Source organism: Typha angustifolia, chromosome 3 (genome assembly GCF_048772165.1).
Source record: "Typha angustifolia cultivar Huaian chromosome 3, ASM4877216v1, whole genome shotgun sequence".
Classification (NCBI taxonomy): Eukaryota; Viridiplantae; Streptophyta; class Magnoliopsida; order Poales; family Typhaceae; genus Typha; species Typha angustifolia.
The window spans coordinates 5,323,591-5,351,417 of record NC_133241.1 but is presented as its reverse complement, the minus strand read 5'-3'; the positions used below and the strand labels follow the sequence as shown (position 1 = coordinate 5,351,417).

At 36.1% G+C, this 27,827-nt stretch overlaps 2 protein-coding genes across 5 annotated transcripts; one reads left to right on the top strand and one right to left on the bottom strand.

The window, feature by feature from the left end:
- The first annotated feature begins 969 nt into the window (after positions 1-969).
- Positions 970-23,436, top strand: LOC140780202 (oxysterol-binding protein-related protein 1D). Of its 4 annotated transcripts, none has more exons than XR_012107472.1 (10): positions 970-1,714; positions 2,165-2,521; positions 5,723-5,810; positions 12,787-13,262; positions 13,746-13,901; positions 14,122-14,430; positions 16,308-16,652; positions 20,533-20,702; positions 22,856-23,024; positions 23,128-23,436. XR_012107472.1 is itself a non-coding variant. In XM_073125610.1 (8 exons), exons 1-8 carry the CDS (start codon positions 1,223-1,225, stop codon positions 20,698-20,700), a joined length of 2,391 nt encoding a protein of 796 aa, XP_072981711.1. In that variant the 5' UTR covers positions 970-1,222; the 3' UTR covers positions 20,701-20,918. The 4 variants fall into 4 exon arrangements, 1 of the variants encoding a protein (XP_072981711.1); XR_012107470.1 differs by having other exon boundaries at positions 22,856-23,028; XR_012107471.1 differs by having other exon boundaries at positions 22,856-23,028; positions 23,125-23,436.
- A 1,480-nt stretch (positions 23,437-24,916) lies between these two features.
- Positions 24,917-27,328, bottom strand: LOC140780204 (thiol protease SEN102-like). The gene is made up of 4 exons (XM_073125611.1): positions 26,858-27,328; positions 26,498-26,736; positions 25,617-25,757; positions 24,917-25,519 (listed from the first exon to the last, which is right to left on the bottom strand). Exons 1-4 carry the CDS (start codon positions 27,294-27,296, stop codon positions 25,268-25,270), a joined length of 1,071 nt encoding a protein of 356 aa, XP_072981712.1. The 5' UTR covers positions 27,297-27,328; the 3' UTR covers positions 24,917-25,267.
- Positions 27,329-27,827: the final 499 nt, after the last annotated feature.

Sequence of the window (27,827 nt, the reverse complement as noted above, 5' to 3'; positions counted from 1 at the left end):
AAATATGTTTCTCCCTCGATGTGTAAGGGATGCTATGATCAAAGAAATGGTGAATAACATCACAAAGGGTTGACTAAGAGTAGATGAGTACCTGTGATAATCTCACTTTGCATTCCATCCGGTCTTAGACAACTTAAAAGAAATATGAATCTTAAAGTTAAAAATAGGAAAAGTAAGCACACAAAACAGGGAGGATCAACTAAGGATAAGCAAAATGTCCAAGTTTTTTAGTTCTCTTATCTCATGACTCCACAACTCACCGTAAGAGTTAAAACACCTCATAATAGTAATAAAGTCGTGAATCACAGAGTCATTATCAAGATAGGTAGAGGACATCTCTTTCCTCACATGATAATACATGTCTAAAGTTATATATATATTAGATGATACGCATGACACTTATACATTAACATACATCCTATTATACTATAGTGCTAAATCACACTCTACATTTTATCTATTATATTATAGGATGTAAGAAACTCTTTTAACATTCTTATAGCATAACATCCAAAAGGCTAATATTCTTATAATATAACATCCAAAAACATGCAACAAGATCAATCTGTATATCTTTAAATGTTCATCCCTTCCCCGTCGCCATCCTATAGCATCATAGTAGGTGGGAGCTGCACTTTATTATACATTTTCCCATTCCTAAGCATGCTTCCAACTAAAGACAAACTTCCCCATCCCCTACTCCGCAGCAACACCACATCCTAATCCTCTTCCCGCGGCTCCACTCCATCCACGTCACAACCAGTAAATCCTCACCGTCCCGGGGCCCCCCGTCCGAACACCAGGCCTCCCCCCCGCGACAGCCCTCCTTCTCCGTCCACGTGGCAGGGCTCCCTCCGATGACCCACTTGTCGGATGAATTGACTTGGTTGTGTAATAACTCGTACAATGGACAAGTGTAATAACTCGTACAATGAACAATATATCCGATCCTATCTGACGTTTCTTTCTTTCTTTTCTCCACTGTTCTGGTGCCCAGTGTTCTGCTGCTACTCGTATCAGCGAATTTAATGGATCTGCCGCGATCTCTCTCCTCCTTTTATTACCTTAATTGCTGGCGCTGTTCTTTTCGCTGCCTGCTATTAATCGCCATCAAAACCCTCTCCACTACTCTCTTGATCTCTCTCTCTTGATCTCTCTCTATGTCATCGTCGTCACTAGGGCAAGATCCCTCCTCCTCCAGATCTCGAGTGCATCGCGAGAGATGAACCCCCTCTGCTGCATCGCGCCCGTCTCGCTCGACCGCGGCGGCGAGCACGCGAATCCGACTCCGCCGGTGATAAACCTGAAGCCGAAACCCTTGGGGATCCTCCAGTACCCCGTCAGGAGCTCGGCGGCAGCGGCATTGCCGGCGCCGGACTCGTCGGATCTGGTCGAGCCTCGGGATTCGGACGATGCGGTGGTCGTCGGGGAGGGGAATGGGAGTGGGGATGCGATGGTGGCCGGAGTGCTGTACAAGTGGGTGAATTATGGGAAGGGGTGGAGGTCGAGGTGGTTCGTGTTGGAGGATGGGGTGCTGTCGTACTATAAGGTGCATGGCCCGGATAAGGTGTTGATCGGGGCAGCGTGGGAGGAGGGAGGTGTGAGGGTTATCGGGGAGGATTCGTTGCGGAGGGTGAGGAAGGATCGCTTGATGGGTGTGGCGGGGCAGGGGAGTGGGAAGCAGTGGAAGCCTTTTGGGGAGATACATTTGAAGGTGGGTTGATTTATGCAGTAGGCTCATGTAGCTTTAACTACCAAACTGTAGGACAACGCGTTTACTTGATTTTGATTTCCCTTGCTATCTCTGGTAACATAAGAAATCAAGATCACGCAAAGTCATCCACCGGATTGATCTTTGATGGAAATGTATGTAGTTTGATTTGATCATTATATATTTGTTATCAAATTCAGCATGCAATGTGCGTAAACCATCTACCAAAAAATACCTCGTTTAACACCCTGAGATCTTTTGGTCTAAACTTAACTCCTTGATTGGTTACAATATGAAGTACATGGTTCTGGAAGATGATAATTTACTGTTTAGTTTTTGCACATCTATTGTTTCAAGAAGCATCTGAAGGTATAATTCAGCATACACGACTGTTTTGTTCTTCTAGAGGTTGTTAAGTTAGACGAATAATCCTATTCATGGAATGGATTTCAGGTTTCTTCGGTCCGTCCGAGCAAGTCTGATGACAAAAGGTTGTATATTTTTAGTGGGACAAAGACTCTGCATTTGCGGTGCAACTCTAGAGAGGATCGGAGTGCTTGGATTGAAGCTCTATTGTCAGCCAAAGATCACTTTCCTCGTGCGCTGACAGCCAACGATTTTGCTGCTGCACTGGAAATCACCGTCTCAGCAGAGAAGCTACGGGGACGATTGCTGCAGGAAGGGCTCAGTGAAGCAGTAGTCAAGGAGTGTGAATCTATAATGCTATCCGAAATGTCTGAGCTGCAGAACCAGTTAAAGTCTCTTCGGCAGAAACATATAGTTTTGCTTGACAAACTAAGGCAGTTGGAGGTATCTTTTGTCCCGCATGGTACTTTAGTGTTACTCTGCCTATTTAGTGCAAAATGAGAGCAGATTAAATTATTTATTTTTACAGTTAGGGGCATTATTCTCATCTATTTCGATACTTTCTTATTCGCACCAGTTCAGGCTTACCCTTATGCTAGTACCTATTTCACAATTTTCTCTGTTACTTTATCAAAATTACTTGTAACTAGCCTTTGTTTGGTGGCTGGTCTGCCCCAGACTAAAAGTGTTTGTAAAGAACATAAGGAACGCAGCTCTTTTCTTGTCCTTACCTCTCCTTTAGTAATATGAGCAGAATTCTATTGCTATGCATGGAGGTTATTCTTTGTGAAAATCTTGATCTAATATGAAACTCTGTTTTATGTTATTTACTTTTCTGGAAGAATTTCTGAATCACAAAGTGTTTCTGTACTAACCATCAAAATATGCTGGTATGCTATTATCACTTGAAATTTCCTGACATAATTAGAAGACATGCTTCTATTGCATGAAAGTTCCTAACAACATTGTTGCTGCACCTTTTTACTTTATTTTCATATGCCAATTTCATTGTTAACCCACCTGGGACAATGAGACAATCAGTTTAAGGTGTCTTTTAGGGTTGCTATGAATTCTGATGAGAAGACCTGGTTTGACCCATTTACTTCATATTGACTCGAAAATGAACCTGTGAACCTAATTGAGGCAGTGGAAGATCTGAAAGAAAGAACTTTAATGTAATAGGGAAGTTAAAAGAACAGGAGATTATCTGACCTAACTGCTTGATGGAGGGTCTGTATTTTCTTCCTCTTAATTTGTCTCCCTAACTCATCTTGAACCCCTCTTTCAGTATAGGCAGAAACACCTCAAACCTTTAATTTCTATTCCTTGCAATTGATCGAACTCAGGGTAGAAAATACAGGCCTTGCTTATTTGTAAGAATCCATTTGAGATTACCAACAATTGTTTGCGTTACAAAAATCCCCCTCATATGTACTGTGTCATGCTGAGTGATTTTCTTTATGTTAGTTGATCCATGATCAAAATTTCTTCCTCTAATTTGTTTTAGACCTAGAATCGAAAACTTTTTCGATTTAGTTATTCCTTTTGTCATCTAATTGTTGGTTCTTGATTTCGAAGGTTCCATTACTCATTTAGCTAAGAAAGTGTTTTAGCAAATAAGAATAACCTCTTATTACAGCTATTGCTTGGGAAAAAGGTTATCATTAATAAATTTACAAAGAATCATACAGGCATGAATCTGAAATCTCAAGAATTTAGAAAACAACATGAACTAATGGGTGGAATCCTTGTCAATTTTCATGAGGTACTAAGTGTCTTTAACCTCAAGAATCAAGAGTTTAACTTCCGATACTAGCTTATTGGAATTGTTGTTTCTTTTTTCCTTCTGATATGCTTTTTCTCTATTTTGACTATCATTATCATGCTTGAAAGTTCCCCTGGTTATGGTGGAGAGATAATGTCAACAAAAATGCACATGGGCATAGTAATTTAGGTTGATCATGCCATGGTTCACCGGATTGGCCGAACCCAATCCCGATTCAGGCCTGATCCGAACTTTTTCTCTCTCTTTTCCACTCCTTCTCACTCTCTCTCTTGTTCTTTTTCTTTCTTTCACTCTTTCTTTCGTTTTCCCTCTCCTTACCATCTAACCATTGTTTCTCTTACGGGGAGATCTAGCTTCGGTGAACTCCGACAAACTCTGACGAACTCCGGTATATAATTTTTTAATTAATTAATTTATTTTTCTCTCAATTATTTTTATTTTTCTTCTACTCTCTCTCCTTTTCTTCTCTTTTCTTCTGTTTTTTTTTCTTCTTTTTTACTACACCATGGTTTTTTTTTTTCTTTTGTTTAATTTTCTTCGACTCACTCTCTTTCTAATCTCTTCTTCTTTTCAATTTTTATTGCACCAAAGTTTTTCTTTCTTTATTTTCTTATTTTTGGTAAACATTTTTCTAAATTTTTAGAAGTTTTCTTGCATTTTTAAATAATATTTAGAATTTACGTAATTTAAAAGTTCGATTTGATCCAGGTGACTGATACGGCCGACGTATCGTTTTTTTTTGGAAGGTCGATCCCAATACCAATTTTTCGAACCTTGGATTTTGGTATCACATATAACATGGAATTATAAACTGTATTGGCAATATAGTATGGAATATGGATGGGCATCGAGGAGTTAAGGTACCTTTGTTGGCTAGATTTGCTAGATTGAACAATATTGGTGATGAGTTCTGTGTTAGCCTTCATAAAACCTTTTAACACTAATGCTTATAGTTGTTTTCCTTCCCTGAGCAATCCGAAGAAAAAGATAATGAAGAAAATCTTTCGTCATATTAGGTTATAAAGTGAAGGTTATAAAGTGAAGGTTTGATGGTTTCCCTCATGGTACTCCTTTTTGTCTAGGAAACTTTTAGCCCCTGTTTATCTTAGAAATAACTTTTTTCTTATTTTAGAATATAACTATTTATTCTAGAATAACAGCTGAACACCATAATAACTCATTTTAGAATATAAATACTATTCATCAAAATTACATTTTATACCACACACAACTCAATTATTAATTTACTCAGTATATATTCTATCATAAAAAACAAAACACATTTTTTTAATCTTTTTCTTCACTTTATATTATATCAAAGATAATTATTACACTTTAATTTTAGAATACAAATAAACACAGGAATAATTATTTCTGGAATAAAGATCTTATTTTGAGAATAACAAAAATGAATATCTATCCTAAAATTGATCTTATTGCAGAAGTAAACGAGGCCTTAGTTTTAGTACTTTATGATTTTTCCATGTAAATTTTTGGCAGTAATCTTCATCTCCCATCCTTATGTGGTTGACTTGTTGCATATATAAAAGTTGAGCCTTTTAAATCGATAGAAAGGTCAGCTTGTAATTAAGTAGTTGAAGGTGTGAAGTAAGTCTTCCTTCTCCCGTGGGAGGTGGTACACCAGATTTTGTGTGGAAAAAATGAATTTTTTAACTCGTGGATGCTGGTGATAACTGAATTACATACTAATGTAATGGCACAACTGACAAGCTAGCTTTTCAAAAGAGCAAACCCAAGAGATCTGAATAATTTTGTTACTTTGTATTTTCTTTGTGTTTTGCAAGACAAGGAAGCTAGTGATTTTGAGAAACTACAATGTGCTTCTTTTCTTGATGCAGACAGAGAAGGTTGAGCTGGAAACGACAGTTGTCGATGAAACAAAGGAGCGGGAAGCACATGTTGGACAGGGAAACGGAAGATTAAGTGGTTAGTACTACTTCAACTAGTAATTTCTTGGTGTAAGTGATATATGACTCATATAGATCTGTACTTCAACTTCTTTTGCTTTCAATTGACTTGATTCAATACTCTGGTAGAAATTAAGATGACACTTGTTGGTTGGCCATTGTCTTCAAATTTAAATCTGTCGAGTAGGCTTTTAGATTCTCAAGTAGAAGAAGACGATTTTTTTGTTTTGTTTTGTATTTTAATTGGTTTATTGCATCTAGGACCTTTGCTTATTCATGTATTTCCAATGAATCATTGTTCTGAAAACTGCAGTATGCTAGTGATAAGCCACTGCATAGTGCAAATGCTATATGTAGCTCAGTAGCTGCATAGTAGATTACTAGCTGCATGTGCACTAAAGAATGTGCTCTAGCAATAAAGCATTAAAATAGTATGTAATCAAACTATGCATTATGTTGATTGATTATAGTAATAAACTGATAACTAGGTACAGGTAGGTAGACAAAGTATGAACTATGAAGCCATTTTCATCAAAATTCTTCCTGCTAGTTGGATGACATGTAATACAAAAAAATTCCATTTGCATTGTTATACAGGCTTGTTCTGGTCCTAACCATGCCTTTTGCACTAATTGTAAATCAGCCCTGTATACTTCTAAAAAATGTGAAATTACAGTAATGATCAAATTTAACTTGTAAGATCCAGCAAAAAGGACTAAAAGGGAGTATTCTGTTTATTTTGAATGTAAATATTTATTTTCTTGATAATGCATTAATTTAATTTGAACTTTTGGATGGTTAAGAAGGTAGTAATAGGTATAAGAACAAAGCTAGGAAGGATATTCTTCGCTGCACACAACCACGATTGGCTTCGATTATCCAATTGAATAATTGGAACGAAATATTTGAGTATTAAAATTGTCATGACCCAAAATCGAAATCACGACGGACCGTGTATCTCAATACATTTAAAATACACGAATCCTAAATAAATTATCTAAGTCCACAACTCAAGAATAAATATGAACATCTAACTTGGATAAATATAATGCAACAATAATTAAATATGATCAATATTACCACTAATGTGTCTAATCAAATTGAAGATTAATATAACGAAAACATAGAAAAGGTAGATTTTAAGTGGAGGTGGGGTCTCAGTACATCTTACTCAATTGCCACATTGGCCAGTACTTGAAATGTTAACAGGAAAATCTCAATGAGTGAAATTCACTTAAAAGCCAATTAAATCTAAATCTAAGTCTGGTGATATAAAACGACAATTTCACTAAGCATACTTATAATAACAATATTAATAACGACAGAGGTAATAATAGTGTAAATTATATCTCATAACATGCTTCAAAGTTAATACATTAAAATTTTCTCAATATTAATAATGTCATCTGTTTTAATTAAGTTAATACCCTATGGATTCACGTTAACTAGAAGTCCTATTGAGATGATTAGGTTAGAGTTATTAGGAGGTGTCACTATGTGATAAACACACTCTTTTTTCCACTAATCGTTGAGAGAGATTAGAGTCATTTCAGGAAGTCTTTCGATATAATCTGAGACTGTTATCTAAACTTTCAGATTGACTTGGGCTATCACGGAAAGTCGGAAGAGGCCTATACTGGGACTGCTCTCTAAGTCATACCAAATATTAATTATATTTTTTCATTAATAATCTTAGTTATTAAAATCACTATTTTGCATGAAGTATAATAATGTACTAAGAAATATATTTTGCACACAGAAATATAATAGTTAAGTTGCATGTAGAAATGTAATGATTAATTTGCACACAAAAATATGATAATTAATTTGCACACAAAAATATGATAATTAATTTGCACATAGAAATAGAAATATGATATATAATTTTTGCACAAAAAAATATGTGATCATGTAATTAATTATGAAATACGAGACACATAAAAGGTGAGTGAACTTATTCATCCGAGTTTAGGTGGAAAGATTGAAATTTTTATTCCACGAGCTAAAAATCACCACTTCTAATAATAAATTTTAATTTAACCAATCTCATAATTTATAAAATTTAAAACTAATTAATAGCTAAAATGGGTTAATTTAAGCCCAATGAATTGGGTTGAGTTGCCGCTAGGCTGGAGCCCACACAATTCTATTAATCGTGTTGGGCTAAGCCCAACTGAATAATAACCAATGGACTGGGTTATGGGTTAGCTCGCAGCCCACAATTCATTAATTCAGTTTGGGGCGGGTCCTTGGATTTGAAATCTATATCCAAACCCGTAAATACAATTAAGGGATTAGTCGGGTTGAATTTGAGCCTAACTTTACCTTCTTCCGCAAGGTTGAAATGAGGAAGAGAGAGTGAAGAAGAGAGCGGCCATCGATGACCATCGCTGTCGGCGATCCACCAGCTACACCGCAAGCTCCCCACCACCCCTTAAGAGGTATTTGCAGCGAATGATTGACATCGACAGCCATCGCTCCATAGCTGGTGGCAATCCGAGCTATGAGGGCTTTCAAGGAAGTATCCATGGCACGAGGTGGTGACACGAAGCTTCAGTGAAGGAGTGATAATGACCCGAAGTTGCCAGTGTTCACCGACGATGCAACATCTCCCAAAATTAGGTATTTCTTTCCTAAACTATTAAATTTTAAATTGAATATGAAAGGTGGAAGAGGACTGACTGGCAAGTCATAGAGCGGTCTCCGATCGTTTCGACAGTGCTGCAGCTGTTCGATCACTCGGTAGGTGCTCCAACAGGAAGGAAAGTAGAAGAGAGCGAGAGAGAGAACGATATACTAGGGGAAAGAATGGCTTAGGGTTTTGATTTATAGGGTATGTTTCAAATTTTGGGATTTGACTTGGATTCAGAGTGGCCAGAAATTCTACAGCCACTCCTTGTTGCGTAATAATGAGGGATAGTGTCACCACCTGAAATCAGAATTATGACTGGTCATGCGTTTCAATATGTTTGAGATACACGAAGCCTTACTAATACTTTCTAAGTGTACAATGACAAGAATAAATAAACGAAGAGAATCTGATTTATTTAATTTAAACTAATTGCAATAAAAATAAAATAATGTCATTACTGTGTCTCTAGACGAAATTAAATTAAACAATTAATCTAAAATATAATACCAAAAGAACGAAAAGGTAAATAGGTAGGTCCTAAGTGGAGGTTGGGTCTTGGTGTATTTCACTCAGTCGCCACGCTGATCATTACTTGAAATAATAGAAGAGAGAAAAAAAAATCATGAGCTAACAACTATAGCTTAGTCAGCAGAATTCACTCGAAAACCAAATAAATTCTAAAATTTTATAGTGTTAAATAAAATCCAAGTTCAACAATATATATGATAATTTTCAATAGGTATGTTCTTAAAAAAATGACAATGATAACAATAGAGAGTCATGACTTGTTAACTCGCTCAATTTTAACATATCTACATTTTTTCAATGTTTATAATGTCATTTGTTTCAATGAGTCTATAACTTGTGGATCCACATCAACTAGACGTTGCATCGAGATGACGCTTGTGTTTTTTCTTCATAGCTAATCCGGTACAGGAGGTGTCACTATGTGATCAATACACCCTGTCTTTTTCATTAACCGTTGAGAGATGTTAGAGTCACCTCAGGAAGTTTTTGATCTATTTTGGGATTGTTTCCTAACCCTGCCCGAGTCACCTAAGAAAGTCACCGTAGTGATCTAATGTAGGATTTTCTCTTGGACTTTCAGATAGACCTGAGTCACTACGGAAAGCCACAAGTGATCTATATTGGGACTGTTTTCTAAATCATACCAATACTAGTTTTATTTTTTTTCCTACTAAAATTTATAATTTGCACAAGGTACGACGATGCACTAAGTATAATAATTAAATGCACATAGATTATATAATAAATAAATTTGCACATAACAAATTACATGGTCTGATAAAGGTACGAATTATAATATAAATAAAATGTGAGTGAATGCACTTACTTGAGTCTAGGTAAGATAACTGAAATATTTAATCTCTAGCTCACATGCTAAAAATCACCACCTTTAATAATAAATAACAATACAAATTTTAAATTAAGTAATATTAAGATTTTCTACAATTTAACCTAAAAATTACCTGTCTGGGCCAAAATAAGCCCAATCGGTTGGCTAGGCTGCAGTTGGGTCGCGTCCCTTGGATTCAGATCCAACCCGACCCGAATAAAGGTAGAAGGCTAGACTCAGGTTGCCCGAGTTTGCCTTCCTTAACTCGAAGGGAGATTGACGAGAGAGAGAGAGAGAGAGAGAGAGAGAGAGAGAGAGAGAGAGAGAGAGAGAGAGAGAGAGAGAGAGAGAGAGAGAGAGAGAGAGAGAGAGAGACGTCGGCGGTCTCTACCGTCGACCATCCGCAGGCCATGCTTGCGTCTTCCTCGCGCCATCGACAATTTTGAAAGAGGGGAGAAGACCAGCCATGGCAACCGGCGGGGAGGTCTCCATCCATGGTCGACGACGACCGGAGCCACGAGGGCTCCAGAGGTGAATGTCCACGGCACGAGGCCAATGACAAGAGGTTTCCAGTGGTGGAGCGGCAAAGACTTGAAGCAGCGCGGCGTGGTTCGCCGACGAAGCCGAAACTTCACAAATTAGGTATTTCTATTTTAACCTATTAAATTGAAATTAAATTTGAGGGGTGGGAGAGGGTTTACCAAGAAGTCACGTGGTGGTCTTCGATTGCTTCGGCGGTACTTCGGCAATCTGATTTGGATTCAGCCGAAAAAATCGTGGCGGCTCTGTTGCATGCTGGTGAGGGAGAGAGAAGAGTGCGCACATGTGCTCTAAGAAAGTTTTTTTTTTTTTTTCCAATTCTCACAGAGAGGGTGAAGGGAGCACACGCGCACATTCCAAATTCTTTTTTTGTTCTTAAAAAGATGATTTAGATTTGGAGACTAATTTTATTTTATAGATTATTAGTGTTTATTACGGGTCTATACGCACGGCTTAGGTTTAAGCTCGAAATTAATTTTCACCCTAGCTTGGGATTCAGGCTCGGATCAACTCAAGTTGAGCACAAGCTTATTTTCAAGCTGAACTTAAGCTGAGCTGAAGCCTTAAACTAGGCTATTTTCAAGCCAGGCTGAATCAAGCCTATTATTCAAACTGAGCCAAATCGAGCCCAAGCTACAAAGTCTTAAAATGAGTCAAGAACTATTCAAGCTAAGCCAAAAACTATTATATATATGTACAAAATATTAATAAATATTATATTTGAGCTAAGCCTATCGATCCGAGCCTGAGTGAACTGACTCTAGCTTAGGCTCGGCTCAAAATCCAAATCAAGCCAAAAAACTAGCTTGGCTTAGCTCAAGTCGAGCCTAAGTTTCAGCCATTCGTTTATTTTTACACCCCTAGTATTTTCAGTTTAAGGGTATTTTGGGAATAAAAGGAAGTTTACCACAAATACTGTCATGATACCATCCAATTATCCATTATGAATAGTACAGATGTCCAAAATTACTGGTCAGGTGAACAGTACATACCATGAGTTAATCTTTTATTGTTTAATTAGTCCCAAGAGTTCTATTACGGTTTGTTGAAGTTGGGTTTGTTTTCTCTATATAAAGGGCTGAACTAGTCAGCTGTATGTATATATGGTTGATTATTTGAGAAATGAAAGCCTTGCAGTCAGGTTTGCACCTTCCTCATCTCTATCTTTTTTCTTTCTCTTCTGTTTTCTCTTATTCTCTCAACTCTATATCGTTTCTCCTCTCTAGTTGCATTCATCGTAGTTGTCTTTCTTAACACTCATCACATATCTGTTTGTTTTAGACAATAAAATACTTTTCTGTATCCTATTTCCTGCAGTAGGATTGCAAAGAATATTTTGATGTAAACCCTGATTTCTTTACCCTTAGGTCATCATTGCATCGTCGGACACCACCTACTTTCTCCTACATCACTTTTTCTCAAATATAACAATTGCCTTCAATAAATTGTTGGCGTGTTCAGTAGGATCTGTCGGCAGAGTATCATATGGGTATATATAGGGAAATGGAATGCTCGACTTGGACATGGAGAAAAGGAAGGGTTAGAATTGAATAAATTTTGATGATGCCCGTTTTGAAATGAAAAATTCCCTGCTTTTTATATGCTTAGCTAAGTAACACCAAATAATCGATATTCTTGACAAATATGTCAAGATGATAACTGCAGATCATCAAAATTACTCATGGATGATCAATTAGAATTGATCATCAATCTCATGAATAATCAAAATTGACAATTTCCAAGCTGCATATCCTCATGCCAATGGCCTTTTATAGCTTTTGATCCTTTTTATGATTAGGCAATAGAAGCAACTACTTACGTAAAGTATTGTTCAAATGGGAGCAAGAGTTTCAAAGATTACTACTACCTATGTGAGTTCTTAAAGTTAAAGGTATTGCTTGGTAAACAGTTAATTGATATGTTAGATTTTGATAAGAGATTTTGGAAATATAATAATGTAACACTATTGATGATGTGGTTCAACCACTTAATTTTGATCTTGGTTGGTAAAGGCTTAAGCCTTAAGGTAATCCTTGAGAAAATAGTATTACAGATTATGTTTCAGTGCTACTTTGTGGAAGAGAAATTGGTCTCTGTTAATTCATGCATAAGGATGCTCCTTTTGTTGTTTGATATGCTTTGATTTTCCATTTCTGATGGGCCATTCCCTTTTCATTCTTCAGCATTGACTTGAACTACAATGTTAATGATTTCCTTTCACTTCTGAGCACTTCACCATCATGTCTTTCTAAGAAATCAAAATGGTTCAGTTCACTAGTCCAATTAGTGTATGATGCTTTTATTCTTTAACACATGTTCTTGGTTTTACTCTTTTGCATGAGTTTGTAGGTAGGAGTAATAAATTCTCCAAGTGCATAACTAGGATGCATACCTTTAGAGTTGATGTATTTGGATATTTAACATCTTCCTTTATTTCTTTTTAACCATCTCAAATTCATATTACAGACTTCTACTCAGTTCTATCAGAGGGCAGTGCAACTGACTCTGATGCTGATAATGAAAGTCAAGGAGCAGATGGAGAAACTGACGAAGATGAGTGCACATACTTTGATACAAAGGACTTTTTATCTGCAGAGTCTCTGAGAAGTGCTTCTTACCGTAGCAGGGAAGTTATGACTAATTGCTGTAATGGTTCACAATATGCTAAAGACTCATGGTTCTCTGACATTACACAAGATATTGGTGTTGGAGTCAAAACCATTGAGTATCCCTATGTTAAACGTCGGGAGAAGTTGCCTGAACCTAAGGAAAAAGAGAAGCCTGTTGGATTGTGGTCAATTATTAAAGAGAACATAGGAAAGGATCTTTCTGGAGTTTGTCTTCCTGTTTACTTTAATGAGCCTCTCTCTTCCTTACAAAAATGCTTTGAAGATCTTGAATACTCATACTTGGTTGATCGAGCACTGGTGTGGGGCAAGCAGGTTTGATTCTTAGACCACCGAGTTGTTTTTTCCCCTTATTTTTCAGTAAAAGCATTTTTTAAACAGTATTTGGTAGTTGTGGATGGTGGAGGAAACCGTTTAAAAAACTTGAAATATATAAAGATGACAAGGATTGGATATGCCTAATATACCTACTTACATGATCGAAATCCTGAGCCAATATTTATTAGAAAGTATCATTATTTTTCATCTATACTTCATGGATGTTGTGAATAAGGTGATCTTTAACATAAAATTCCACCACACTTTCGAGGAATAACACCATGAGATCACTTTATTACTCTCCACAGATGTCACTTTTTCCTTTTTTTTCCAGTAAAGTTTCATCTCATGCTTGATGTGACTATCTATTAGGCTATAAAAACAACATAAAAAGTTGTGGTGAGAAACTTTTTTGTCTATTTCCATTATTTATTTATTGCCCAACTTTGATATGTATAATTTCACTTGAATTCAATGCAGGGAAACAGCTTAATGAGGATTCTCCATATTGCAGCTTTTGCAGTATCTGGCTATGCTTCCACAGAAGGTCGACAATGCAAACCATTCAATCCTCTTCTTGGGGAGACATATGAAGCTGAGTATCCAGATAAAGGACTTCGCTTCTTCTCTGAAAAGGTTACAAGCTTTTCTTGCCTCCAAACTCTCCAGCCTATTCCTGACTGAATATTAATATGTGATAATAACCTCTTCTCAATGATATACGCCCGTCATATTGTTGTTTTCTTCTTCTGTATTATTATTTTCTCTTGTTTTGACTCAGTAGGATTTTGTTGACTTTGTTCATTCCTGGTGGTCTCATTTAAATTATCTTCTCATATTCTTTCGGTTGGTATAGGTGAGTCACCACCCAATGGTTGTTGCTTGTCACTGTGAGGGTAAAGGGTGGAATTTCTGGGGTGATTCTAATCTGAAAGGAAAGTTTTGGGGTCGATCCATTCAGCTTGATCCTATAGGCATTTTAACTCTCCAGTTTGAAGATGGAGAAACATTTCAATGGAGTAAAGTTACTACTTCTATATATAATATTATAATCGGTAAAATTTATTGTGATCACTATGGTACAATGCGCATCAGGGGCAGTGGTCAGTACTCCTGCAAGCTCAAATTTAAAGAACAGTCCATCATTGACCGTAATCCTCATGAGGTAACTCTGCCTTACATAGCAGATAAAACATAGCACTTCTTTTTCATCAAACCACTTTATGTTTAATTTGTGCAATAACATTCTTGTTTCTGAATACTTTTACTCTAGCAATGTAAAATTTTTGTACATTTTTTACATGTTCAATCATCAAATTTACCTTTTGGGACACTGAAATAATAGAAGGATTTTCTTGGGCAATAAACATATCTAAACTAAGAAATGAATTAGCTGATTTCTCTCCATATCTAGATATTTTGTGTATATATATATATATATATTCCATAAAGAAAAATCAAATCTTTTTCCAAGGAAATTTTTTTCTTTCCTCATGACAAGTTTCTAGTCTATCCAGTTATATATGAGTTGGACTAGAAACTTTATGTTAAAAATATTCTAAATTTTTAACAGGTCCTTAGCCATTAGTTGCATCTAGAGATTGTGAAAAGCTAACCCTAGTGTGGGGAGAGAAAGTACTTTCAAATTTATTCACCTTTGGATGCGATTTCTCAGATCCCTAGGTGTAATCAATGGCTATTAATATATCAGATCTTTCACAAAAAATTCTGCACAAAGTTATTGTAGTCTAGCCTCGTAGATATAGTGTGTGCGTGTGTATATATACATACAAATGGAAAATTGCGGCTACAGATTCATCAAACTGTTGTTGAAGCTGGTCTATATCATTTCTGAAAGAAAAACTTAGTCAAATACTGACAGAAAAGCTCAATCACATATACAGGGAAGGAAATAAAGCTACAAATTGTCTTGCAAACTATGAAAGGCTATCCTGATCAATTTTCGGTGAACTAAGTTTTTCTAGTTTCTTTCTCTCACATTTTGGTGATGAATTCTTATAATATATAATTCATGCGACGGAAGTCTTAGTACATCTTTATATTTTTATGGCTCTGCCATTCTGTTTTCAATTTAAGATTGTTTATATTAAGAGCAAGTAAAGCTTATCATTTAAATTAATCTATCTTTTTATATCAAGATCCTCCTTTTGATCTCATCTTTTTGTGCTATTACTTTTTAGTTTTTTTTTTACATAGATGTAATTCTTGGAGGAGTAGACCTGTTTTATACTTTAATGTCACCAGCATATATTCTTTTTCTTTATGAAATCCTAAATCTTACAATACTATGAGTCAAAGGCATTATATGCTCATGAAAAGGGTGTAGATAAAGATGGAAAATAATTACTTTTGTTGTCATGAGTTATTTTCATCTTTAAGACATACCTGACACAGAATATAAAAGAGAAGGAAAATCATTCTTCTCCTCTTGCAGATGCTCATGCTAATTTTACTAGGTCTAGGACATTCTAAATGAAATAAGTTGATGGTTGTGAAATAAAAAAAAGAAAAGAAAACAGTAACCAAAATCTTCAACTTCATCTCACCAATATATATTTCTTTTTTCAGAACTATAATAGCTGTTAATTTCTAACAAAGTGCTAAGTACTTTGGGGCTCATTTGGTTTGAGTTCAGGGAAGGTCCATTAACTGGTTTAGGAACTCCTAACTTAATTTAGTAACTAAATATTTTTTAATCTTTTTTATATCTAACGAAGTTTGCTTTTTAAAAAATTAAGACTAAGAAATGAGATTAACTAATTAAGTTTGGGATTTAGCCCCAAACCAAACAAGCCATTAAAGACTAGGGATATTGCTCATGCACCTGAATTGCTTCTGCTGTAAAGGTTTCATAGATTGTTACTCACCCTTGTACCATTTGCACTCTTACACTTACTCGAGACCAATTGGAATGCAAGCAATGACATTCAGGAAGTTCTTAAGTCAGCAATTTATTTCAACTTTCACACGAAAATGACCTTCTTTAGTCTTTACTCCTATGTGTTTCATTTTGTTGGGCAGGTGCATGGATTTGTGCAAGATAACAAGACAGGAGAAAAAGTAGCTATGTTGATGGGAAAGTGGGATGAAGCCATGTACTATGTACTTGGGGATCCATGTTTGAAACCAAAGGGATATGATCCAATGTCAGAGGCAGTGCTTTTATGGGAGAGAGACAAATCTGACATCCAAACAAGATACAACCTCACTCCTTTTGCTATCTCTCTGAATGAGTTAACAAACAGCTTGTTGGACAAGTTGCCTCCGACCGATTCCCGTTTGAGGCCTGACCAGAGACATTTAGAGAATGGTGAATATGAGCTGGCAAATGTGGAGAAACTCAGGCTCGAACAATTGCAGCGACAGGTATTCTTTTAGCAACAGGTCACTCTTTTGCTGTTTCGTTATGATTGATGTAACATGTGCTTATTTGTCGTTGGCTCATAAGAAAGTTCCAGACAGTGGTACCATGATCAATGCATTTACTTTCATAGCTCTACAAGGAAATATTGTGAGGAAGTATCCAATTATGTGAATCATGCCATTGTAATACAGTCATCTGTGCTGATCCATTTATGAGCTTATTAGGAAAGAGGCACAATTTTGTGAAAAAGTTATCCATGTAAGGGATGACATTTATTTTATTTTTCAAGCATAATGCAAGTCTCCTACATTTAACATGGCCTAGAGTAGAAACATATCTTTCATGGCCTGCAATTGGATTTATCCTTTTGGATTCAGACCCAATTTAATCTTAAAAGTGGTTGAGCTAGGTCAAGTGGACAGAATTTCAAGGGATGTTTTATTGCATAAAGTGGGACTTCTGGGTACTAGTATATTTCTACTTTTACTTGAGAGAAAGTTGATGAAAAAGTAAGTTAATCCACTTTTCTGTAGCCCTCACTCTCCTAAATCACTTTCCATTTTGGTTTCCTCCATTTCCTCTTTTATCATTACTTATTCACTTGCCTTCCATGATCCATTTTCTGAAAACCATATTTCTAGAAATTCAGAGATATAGTATTGGAAATAGCAATTTGTGCAACCAAGTGCTTCATTTAAAATTTAATGGGTAGTTTTGGTTAAATGGAGTCAAGCATGGTATGACCTTGTCCATTCATATCTTTGGATTGGTGTCTGCAAATCAGTTTAAGGTGGGAGATTACATTAAGAGTTTCATGAGTTCTATGAAAAAGAAAAGCTTACATTGTTTCGGGTGAGAAGATCCTATTCTATATTGAGAATTTCTTGTTTGCTGTGAGATGCATCGAATGGTTTGGGGAGAAGGGGAATGAGGTCATTGTCAGTTATGCTGGGCCCTTCAAAGGAAATAAGGAACAAACAGTAGGGCATTGGCTTGACAATGGATTATTTCATATTGGTTTCCTTAAAGAACATTACAAGAGCGAAAATCTGAGTGCAGATGTAGATAACTGGTAGATATTCCGGAATAAATCCCTTTCTAATTTTCTTGAATTGGTTAACCAGGTATGGCCAAGTTAGATCTGCAATACATCAGATTGTCAAACATTAGGTTTACTAGGCTAGTTCCAGTAGGAGATTATGTATTTTCTCTCTAGATGTCAAAGTAGTGGTCGGATGTGAACAGAGACATTATCCACTGGGTGTACTAGTAAAATTTTGGACCTTTTACAATGTTTATGGACTGAGAATAATACGGTCTCAAAGGACTAAACTGTCTTGTCTGCACAAAAAAAAGGGACTTCAAGTGACTGAATAAAATATCTAGCTTGTGAAAGTCAGTGTTCTAATGTTTTAAAGTTCTTGTTCAAGTTAGCATATGTTGGAGTTCTGACATGGCAGAGAATGATTTGGGATGAGTAAATGATTTAGAATTCCTTTGGGAGCACTTTGTTGCCTTCGTATATACATGGACATGGGAAGATCCAAAAAATGTTTTATGACTTAATTTGAGAAATAGTAGTTCCATGAGCCTTGAGGATGACTCCTCCCTTACTATTGTTTCTTTTGTTCTTCCTTTTTCTTTTCCCATTGCTGAATGTTGACTTGCTTTCTGTTGAATCAGTATTTGCTTCTTATATCATCAAATCTGATTTATGCTTGCTCTTTTGCCAGAATACTTCAATATGAATATCTTAATAATAGTAGCCTCTAAATCAATGAGATTGACTAACAAGTTTGATATGCTGGGTTATCTTGCCATGGATATATATATATATATATATAATATCATTAACTCTGGAATTAACTGAGTTTGAAGCATTGAATAGGTTAAAGTCTAGATTGACGAGGCTCATAATCGCAATGATACACACACACCTTAAATAACAATCAACATTATACATATTGCTTGGTTAGTCATGCTAAATAGATGTTATACTTGTATAGACTATCTATTGAGCTAGACTTTTGTATTGTGTTAAAACTTAATTCGCACTATCATAATAGTTGCCCAACTTTTCATTTATACATGGTAGCATGTATATATGAAGTGTTACAGGAAGATCTGTAAGTCATAAACTTTATTTTGAAATACAATACAAATTTTGTACGCATCTTTTTTGAACCACAGAAAGGTCATACAATATTGCCAGCAGGACCAGTAAAATTAATATTTAAGTCATTGGAATCTCTGGCCAATATTTCATTCTATACTTCAACTTTTAGTAAGACATATCACAGTTTCTGACCATTATTTCGGCACAGAACATTCATTCTTATTGCTAACATTAACCTATTTATAAGTATATTTATGCCCTAAAAATTAGAGGCTTGATCAACTAAAATTTCAATTAGACAAAGTCAGAAAATGCCTGGCTCAGAAATTCTTTTTACGTCTGTTTCTGATCATCTATGGAATGAATTGGTACAAGCTAACAAGCACCTAGATGAAACTTTTGAATTGAATCCGCATAGAAATTACAAGTAAAGTTTGAGGCTTGATCAACTAAAGTTTCTATTAGACAAAGTCAGAAAATGCCTGGCTCAGAAATTATTTTTACGTCTGTTCTTGATCATCTATGGAATGAATTGGTACAAGCTAACAAGCACCTAGATGAAACTTTTGAATTGAATCCGCATAGAAATTACAAGTACCTATTACATCTGACGTGCCAGCATCTAAATCTGAGCTCTTGATCTTCCTTTAGGAAGTAAATAACGATTGTTTACATTCTTTCTTTGTATTTCTTTTATCAGCCTTTGTTACTATTATCCATTGTTTGAAGTTTCATCCAAAACCAAGGCGTTTCACTGAAATGCTTTGCATTTTGGTCGTATCCAATCTGGAACTGCCCTCCGAACTATCCAGCCGTAACAACCTTAATAAAGAGTAACAAATTTTGTTTTTTTTAAAGTATGTTTTAGATTTGAGCTGGATTTGACTTGAAATCAACATGTACCTAACCCAACATCAATCTTATTGCTTACATGCTAGTAGATCTTATGTAATGCATTGGAAATTATAATAAAGAAGACTATTTTTCAAAAGAAGTCTTAAACAGACACAACAAAACTAGAACCGAAACTGACCACAATGTTTCATCTTTTAGTGCAGATGAAACTGAAACGAAAACTTCAAATCCTGCTATTAGTCAATTACCTAGTGGCTCAGATCCATTTTTTTGACCCAACCATGAGCTCTTATGTTTTTATGTCGAAAAGTTTAGTTCTGTCTATATGAATTTCCCATTTTCCTGTTTCTCCACTGATGCATAATTCTTGCTGATTCATTCTTGAAATCTTAATATGCTTCTACAGAAAATCCAAATCTATTGTATATTTGGAACCCAAGCTGAGATTAGGGGATTACTTTTCCCAAGGTTCTAATTGCAATTAGCTGTTTTTCTATTCATATGATATTTGTTTTGCATTATACTTGTCTGAAGTCTGAACTGCTTTCATCATGTGATGGCAAAATCTTAATTCTACATATCCCTAAAATCATAAATGGCCAACTGATGTTGGCTACATAGGAAATGATATTTGGCAAGAAAGCACTCTTGTTGTTTTAATTATTATGTTGCCACTATATCCTACTGGGCCTATCCTTGAAATATGTGAAATCAAAAGGGAAGAACCTTCCTCTAATTACTCTCTACCAAATATCATCAACAATCTATCTTTCCATAGGGTACGCATGTGAAAGACCTTGAATTGACAATCATACTTAACACATAGAATCAGTAGCACTTTTTTACTTCTATAGGTCAAAACTGTTAAAATTAAAAGAGTTGCTCGAAATAAATTTTGTTCTCTGTTGCAGGCAAGGAAATTACAGGAGAAAGGATGGCAACCAAGGTGGTTTAGAAAAGATACTGAGGATGATTGTTACAGATATGTTGGTGGATATTGGGAAGCAAGAGAAAAGGGGAAGTGGGATGGAATTCCAAATATATTCGGGCAGAGTGATTCACTTCTAAGCATAGAGTAACGGTATCTTTCAAGTTTCAACCCACTATAAACTTTTTTCCTGCTTCCTTGTAGGGTTTCCCAGATTGCTTTGGGAACTTTGCTTGCTAAACAGAAATATATTTAAAGTTCTTAAAGGAAGAAATATATAAGTTGGCAATGAAATTTCAGTATGAATGAAGCTGTTCAATCACTATGTCTTTTACTAGTTGTGCCTCTGCTTAATTGATCTAGTTAATAAGAATACTACTTTTTCATTTGAGATTTCAATTAGACTTGTTTTATCAATAGAAAGATCAAAATGTCTATTTAAAAATCTCTTGATTTCATGAATGCTACTGCACATGTCATTTATATGTATATACTCTATACAATGTTGGCAGTAATGGCTTGGTTGTAGTCGTATATACTATATACTAAATACTATATACTCTATAGGACAAATATATTTATAGAATATTCTTTGCGTCCTATCTATTTTTATGTAGTTCAACTGGTACAGTTGTTCTATTAGCACTTCACCAATAATGCATGTTGATATTTGTATCTCTTGACATTGCTATTATTCATCATACTTTCTGAATAATGAGTGCTAACTTTTTCCTGCCTTCATGATTAAAAGTAAATATTTTATATATTTTCTCCATTATTTGATTTAGATGTATTAGCATGTTCATCTCTAGAAATGCAATTTCTCTGCCTATGAAGTTCATAGCATTGAGAACAAGGATACAAAAGAATTAGCAAATGTTTTATAAGAAAAGGAGGTTCTTATATTGAAACCAGGTGTCTATGAAACCTTTGAATTTGGCCATTTTGCATCATAAATTTGAGTCATATTTAATGCCAAGGACTGTAATCATAGTAAAATGAAGAACATGAAAGACACTTGTGGAAAAAGCCTCTCAAAAGTAACTTCCAAGAAAGTGCTTTGACACTTCGGTGGTATTTGGTTGGTATGTGTTCTGAGAGAGAATTAGAAGGATGAGGGAATGGGAGAGGAGCGGAGTAGAAGTGCAAACATAGAAGGGAATAGCTCTCTCTAGAGGAAAGTGGACTTATCTCCAGTGATGTTTGGTTGTCATGTGTTCTGAGAGAATTAGAAGGATGAGGGAATGGGAGAGGAATGAAGTAAAAGTGCAAACATATAAGGGCGTAGCTCTCTAGCTGGATTTCTAAGGAAAGTGGACTTAGGAGATTTTAGGCTGTTGAAAAGTGAGGTAATCCACTTTCCCGATGCTTATATTCTTTATATTCCATGGTTCCCAACCCACCACTTTAGATTATGTTTGAACGACAAAATGAAAAGTTTTGGCTATGTAAATGTGTAGAGATGGAAGTCATGATCTTGCAGTTGTGATGATTGGATCTCTGTGTCGTTTGAAGTGCAGTTTTAAGTTTCCTGCAGTGGTTGGTTTCTTTAGAGATGTGTTGTTTTTGTCTTTAGGTGTTTCATACAGCCATAATGTGTCCTGAAGCAGAGATGTCTACAACAATGTGATATTTGTTGAGAGTTGAAACCTAATGATGCTTATCTTGTTTTTTTAGTCTTAAGCAAGCTCAATCTGGCATATAGCTATCATGCGGCTTAATAGTCAAATACAAAGAAACTTTAGTTGATTTCACAACACTATCATGCCGAAGATCTTATTTATCTGTTTTGGACCTCGATAAATGTAAAGAACCACTTATAAATGCTTGCAGAAAAAAGATGTAATTAACAAATCATTTCATGTTAGCTTTGGGCTTTTCTTTACATCTTCCATATGATGCCTAACCAATTATTAGGTCTACTGCCCTTGGTTCCACTAAGGTTTAGCTGGAACATGCTGGTGGGCTTTTGATTCCTCTTCCACCATTAACTAGATCTGGGTCTTAATGATGATTACTAAGTCTAATTTTCTTTAGCTATGGAGTCTTTGCTCTGCTATCTAGAGCTACAATTTTATTTTTTTTCTTTTAACTGTCATGTGCTTGCACTGCTAAGTGGAGCTCACGTGAGACAAAATATTTTAGACTAAGAAGGTGAGAGAGTGAAGCACGACAAGTTATTATAAGCCCATTCAAAGCTTTGGAAACCATTGAAGTTATCCTTGGAATACCAAGTATAGCTCTCCTAGGTAACTAGAGAGACAAAATGGATCTACTGACAAACCTCCTGTCTCTTACTTTGGCAGGGAGAGTTAGATGTTCCTACGTAACCAACTTCCAAGTATTAAAAGGAAATAAGAGAAGAGAGAGTGAGTAGTGAGAAACAAGTGCATTATGAGGGCTCTTGTAGTGCTGCTAGTTCTGATGACTGCGACGATTTTCTTAGGCTTCTTCTTACTCCAACAACAAACAAGAGTAGGTAAAACATCTTCTCTTCCATTGTAGCATGTTAACTGGAGTCTTTTTCCTGAATGAAAACTTGGGATGTTCTTAACTTTATGCTTTGCCACATAAGAAGACACCGTTAGGTTGCACAGACGGCGGCCGGTGAGGAAATGGAGCCATCCACAGAAAGATGTGATACCTTGGTGGTGCAATATGGATTATGCCCGAGTAAGACGACGAAGGCCAATACATAATAGGTTTGATCCCTGATTCAACCAACTTTTCATACTTTCTCAACTATTTCTACCCTCAGAAACTTTGCAAGGTAAGAGCAGTATCTGCTGTTATTTTTGGGATTATATAGTTACGGAATGTAGCACAAATGGTTTACTAGTTGTATGCTGTAACAGAGGAGGCCAACAAAGGGGTTTTTTTTTTGTTTGTTTGTTTGTTCACTCTGTTCGTTATCTAATAGTTATTTGCTATCTGATCCCTGAGTTACTCTTTGCAACTACATGAATGCATTCCTACAATTAACTACGCAAGAAATTTTGTTGCATTTGAGTTACGATTGCTGCAAATACTTCAACATTTCCTATTTTTCCATGCCTTGGGGTCAACCAATACTTGATACAATAGGCCTTAATCCCATGTATATGTTTGGACAATTGGGGCCAACCCTGCTTGTAGAAATGAGCATAGATGGCTCAAATATACCGTGTGTGTGTGTGTGTACATATTATATATAGGTATATATGCTAACAAATGTTTTTATAAATGTTTTTACATAATGTATCATGAAGTTGTGAGAAAGGGAGAGACTAATAAAGTGTTTGTAAGCATAGCATTACTCATATTTTACCCACTTAATACACTCCTGGAAGACCATTAAGAAATTTTATTATACCTTTACATGTGTCACACATCCATGTTTGAGATTGTCAACAATAATAATAATAATAATAGAATCCCATCAAGGAGAGCAATTTCAAGATCATAGATTTGTTAGGGTCGACAGCATCCCTCGGAGTTGGAGGAACTAATCTGGGCTTGCTCCGTACTGCGTGAGTTTGTTTTATTAAACTTTCGCGGTAGGGAGTAAATTAAAACAAGTCAATCTCACTGCACGAGGCAATTGCCCTATTGCCCACTGCCCACTGCCCACTGCCCACCCACTAATATCTCCCCCTCTTCAATGCTTTCCGTGCCTCTTCGTTACTCAATGGTCCTTCATGTTTCAAAAGCCAATAAAGTAAGGTAGGAAACTGCTGAGTTTTTGACTAATTGAACTCTATCTCAATTTTAAATCTAGGTATGTCTTTTAAAATCGCTGTAATATTACTCGCTTTAAAATTATTGAGAAAATTGTAAGTTTGGGGAAATTTTGTTTTTCTTATGAAACATCACTTTCTGATTCAGAGATTTTTATATAAATTCTGATTAGGAAACCGATTTATATGGAATTTTTTTTGAGTGATTTTGAAAATCGCTGAATAGGACAGTAATTTTAAAATGCATTTAATATTTTATATAAATTTGAAGTGTACTATGACCCATAATATTTTTTGGGAGGATTAGTTTAGTCAAAAAATTAGTAATTGATTGGCCTGGAATCTCTCTCCAAAAATTTAAAATAAAATAAAAATGGCTTGGTCTGGTTAATACTTTTGAATGAGAATGATCGGGTTAAACAATATAAAATTATCTTATATTGTACCTCAGCGAAGTTGATTCTATCTCGATCGATCTATGATTATTATCAAATGTGTGCTAACGTATTTATTATCTATTTGATTTTAATTACGATTGAATAGAGATAAAATTGATGTATTGGTGTGTGGGCATGCGTTCGAATTCGTCTGAGCTAAGATACAAGATGTAAACAAGTTCACGTATTATTTACAATATCATTTGGATGAGTATTTTTTTGATCCCATGTTGTAAACAATGACTCGTTTACAGTCATTGATTAGCTTTCTCTTAGGCAACTCTTCTAACTCATCTTCTTGTTTACATAGGAGATACCTGAAAATTGGAAGAACATACAAGCTTCTATTTCTGAGACCTCTCACATAATTATATCTATATATTTAATTACCACATCGAAGTATTTAATGCCACATAGGCATGCAATAACACTACTTTTATTCACCTTATTTAGTAGTAGAGAAGCTCCAACATTGATAAAATGGAAAGAGATTCATCATGCAACTTTCCATTAATTAGGAAGACTAAAACTAAAACTAAAACTATCTTGATATCTTAGAGCTCCATCAGCCATGGAGATGCTTCCTTGTAAAACCCTTGAATGTAGTTTTGATAGGATAAGATGCCTCCATTGCAAGGCCACACAACCCCTCCTTAGCTGAGATCCCACGTAGCATCCTCACGTATCCTTTCTCCCCCCAGTCCTCGCCCCATGAGTTCTTCACTATCCAATACTTAGTTCCGTTCCGGTTCTCGCCGTATCCCACGATCGTGACCCCGTGATCGAGGTTCGTGCCGCAGGCGCCGGTGAATATACCCTATCATCGGAGCAATTGACGACGAAGAGTTGGTAGTGTTTTTAAGGTTGCGAAAAAGATGAAGAAGAAAAAGCTTCATTCGTTTAGTTGTATAAACCTGAGAATAGAATTGGAAGTCTGAACCACTTGCTTCTATGCCAATGGATACTGGTTGGTTTGCCACTACTTTCAGCAAGGAGTCCTCACTGTTGGCAGGAACGTTCTCATGGCCGTCGATCGTGACGACGAGAGGATTCACCTGTAAGACAAGCAGAGATTAGAGTTCATATATATATATATGTTCATTTGATCATCTTCTGATACTTTTAGATGAGAATGCTTTGAAAGAATCACATAATGTTTATCACCTCTTTGCTAGATATATATATAATTAAGTAAATCTTTATCTGTAAGAAGAAGCCTTAAAAATCATAAGATAAGTTGCTAGATAATATCTTGCTTTTATTACCTCAAGAACACCTTAACTTAAATTTAAAGGCTAAATAAAAAGAGAAAAAAACTTAAAAAGATGAATGAGAATAGTCAACACATATAGGAGTATGATGGTCAAAGTGCAGTAATTGCTTTGATGTCAACTATATTTTATCTATTCACTTATAAAATAATAATACACTTATTATGGTATAAGCCTCCTTATTCTAAACAACTACAGCTACTTAAACTTATACTTACATAATAATATCTTTTTCTCTGTCCTCTTCTATCTAATATTTTTATATTTTTAATTACTTTTTTACCCCTGAAAAAATAATACTTCAATCACTCTCTCTCCCTCATTCTCTATCATCTCCTTATCCATTCATTATAAAAAGTATTTTATTCATTTATCAAACTATTATTTTAATTTTATGTCACATCAAATATAAATATTACACTACGCTAGTATATAACTAAATAGACTTTCTTATAATAATACAAGAAATTAGAAGCAATTGAGCGTTTGTATAAATGAAAACAATCTACTTGGATTTGAACTACCTTTGAGGCATTGCACTTCCTTTCTTGAGCTACGTAGGGATAGTTGGACTCAGTGGTTATCCCCCCATTGTTCTTGATGAAGTCGAATGCATACTCCATTTGACCTCCATTGCAGCCTTGGTTGTTGTCATCATTGTCACAGTCCACCAGTTCTTGCTCTGATAAGGAGAGGAGACTCCCAGTCTTGATCTGGTTTATGCCCTCCACTGCTGCAATCGCTGAGAAAGCCCAGCAGCACCCTGCAATTTAAACGTTACCAAGACATTGCAATTTAATTAATCAGAAGAGCAGCTCATGAAGGAGAAGTTGCCATTAAAAAGCTTTCAAAAATATCAGATGAATGAATTAAGTCTTGATTACCACAGCGGCCTTGGTTCTTGACACCAGTGACTGCCCCCTTCTGCCTCCAGTCCACAGAGGCAGGCAGATCCCTCACACCCTCATACATGAACGCCTGCGAGTTGTCCCGGTGCCGGTGAGTCCTCGATCCGGCGTAACCCATCCCGACGAACTCCTCCTTCGTCATGTCTCCAAACTTGTTCAGCTCAAGCCTGTAGGGCTTCTCCTCCTCCTTGTTAGACTCATGGATATACCTGACATTCCTCTTGAACACCTCGAACCGCGTGAGCTTCTCCACGGCGCCCCTCGACACCCCATGCCGGCTCTGCCACCTCTCGTAGAGGCCCCAGAAGCTCTCCTCCGTCGCGAGGTCCTCCTCGGTGAACGGAATCCCGTGGGCCGGCCCGAGGGCTACGGTGGCGATGACGAAGGCGAAGAAGAAGAACAAGGCATTCACCATTTTTTAAGAAATTAATGAAGAGAAGAAGTGATGGTAGAGATGCAACAGCAGTGACAAGGTATATATAGGAGGGGGGGAAAAGAAAAGAGAGGGAGGGAGTTGCTGTGCCTTTGATGTATTGGTTATTCTGTTTAGTAATTTGGATACGATCGAATAAAGTTTTACGTGACGAAGTAGAGGATAGATAGCAAAGCCATGCAGCTTTTATATAACGATCTCTGTCCTTTCTCCAAACAAATAAAGCCTAGTGGATGAAGTAAGAGTGTATGACAAAAGGTTAGTTATAAAGGCTTCCAACTTGGGAATTATTGTTGCCAGGAGTGTGGAGGATCAACAAGAACAAATTATTATTGCCTTATTGGAACTAATCGTTAATACCACATTAAAAGAGAGGGTTAAGGTTAAGCACACTAGGGCCCTTTGAAGATGGTTCATTTTCATATACCCCTTCAATTATCTTATATCTCTTGTACCTCTGACACCTTAGACAAAAGATATTGATCGACTATTTTAACCTCATCTTGCATGGAC

Bases quoted from the DNA above. Each gene is read 5' to 3' on its own strand.
- LOC140780202 (XM_073125610.1), top strand. From the start codon at position 1,223: ATGAACCCCCTCTGCTGCATCGCGCCCGTCTCGCTCGACCGCGGCGGC. The intron at 13,902-14,121 runs GTTACAAGCTTT...CGGTTGGTATAG, and splicing joins TTCGCTTCTTCTCTGAAAAG to GTGAGTCACCACCCAATGGT. The intron at 16,653-20,532 runs GTATTCTTTTAG...TCTCTGTTGCAG, and splicing joins TCGAACAATTGCAGCGACAG to GCAAGGAAATTACAGGAGAA.
- LOC140780204 (XM_073125611.1), bottom strand. From the start codon at position 27,296: ATGGTGAATGCCTTGTTCTTCTTCTTCGCCTTCGTCATCGCCACCGTA. The intron at 25,758-26,497 runs GTAGTTCAAATC...CTTGTCTTACAG, and splicing joins GGAAGTGCAATGCCTCAAAG to GTGAATCCTCTCGTCGTCAC. The intron at 25,520-25,616 runs GTTTATACAACT...CTCCGATGATAG, and splicing joins ACTTCCAATTCTATTCTCAG to GGTATATTCACCGGCGCCTG.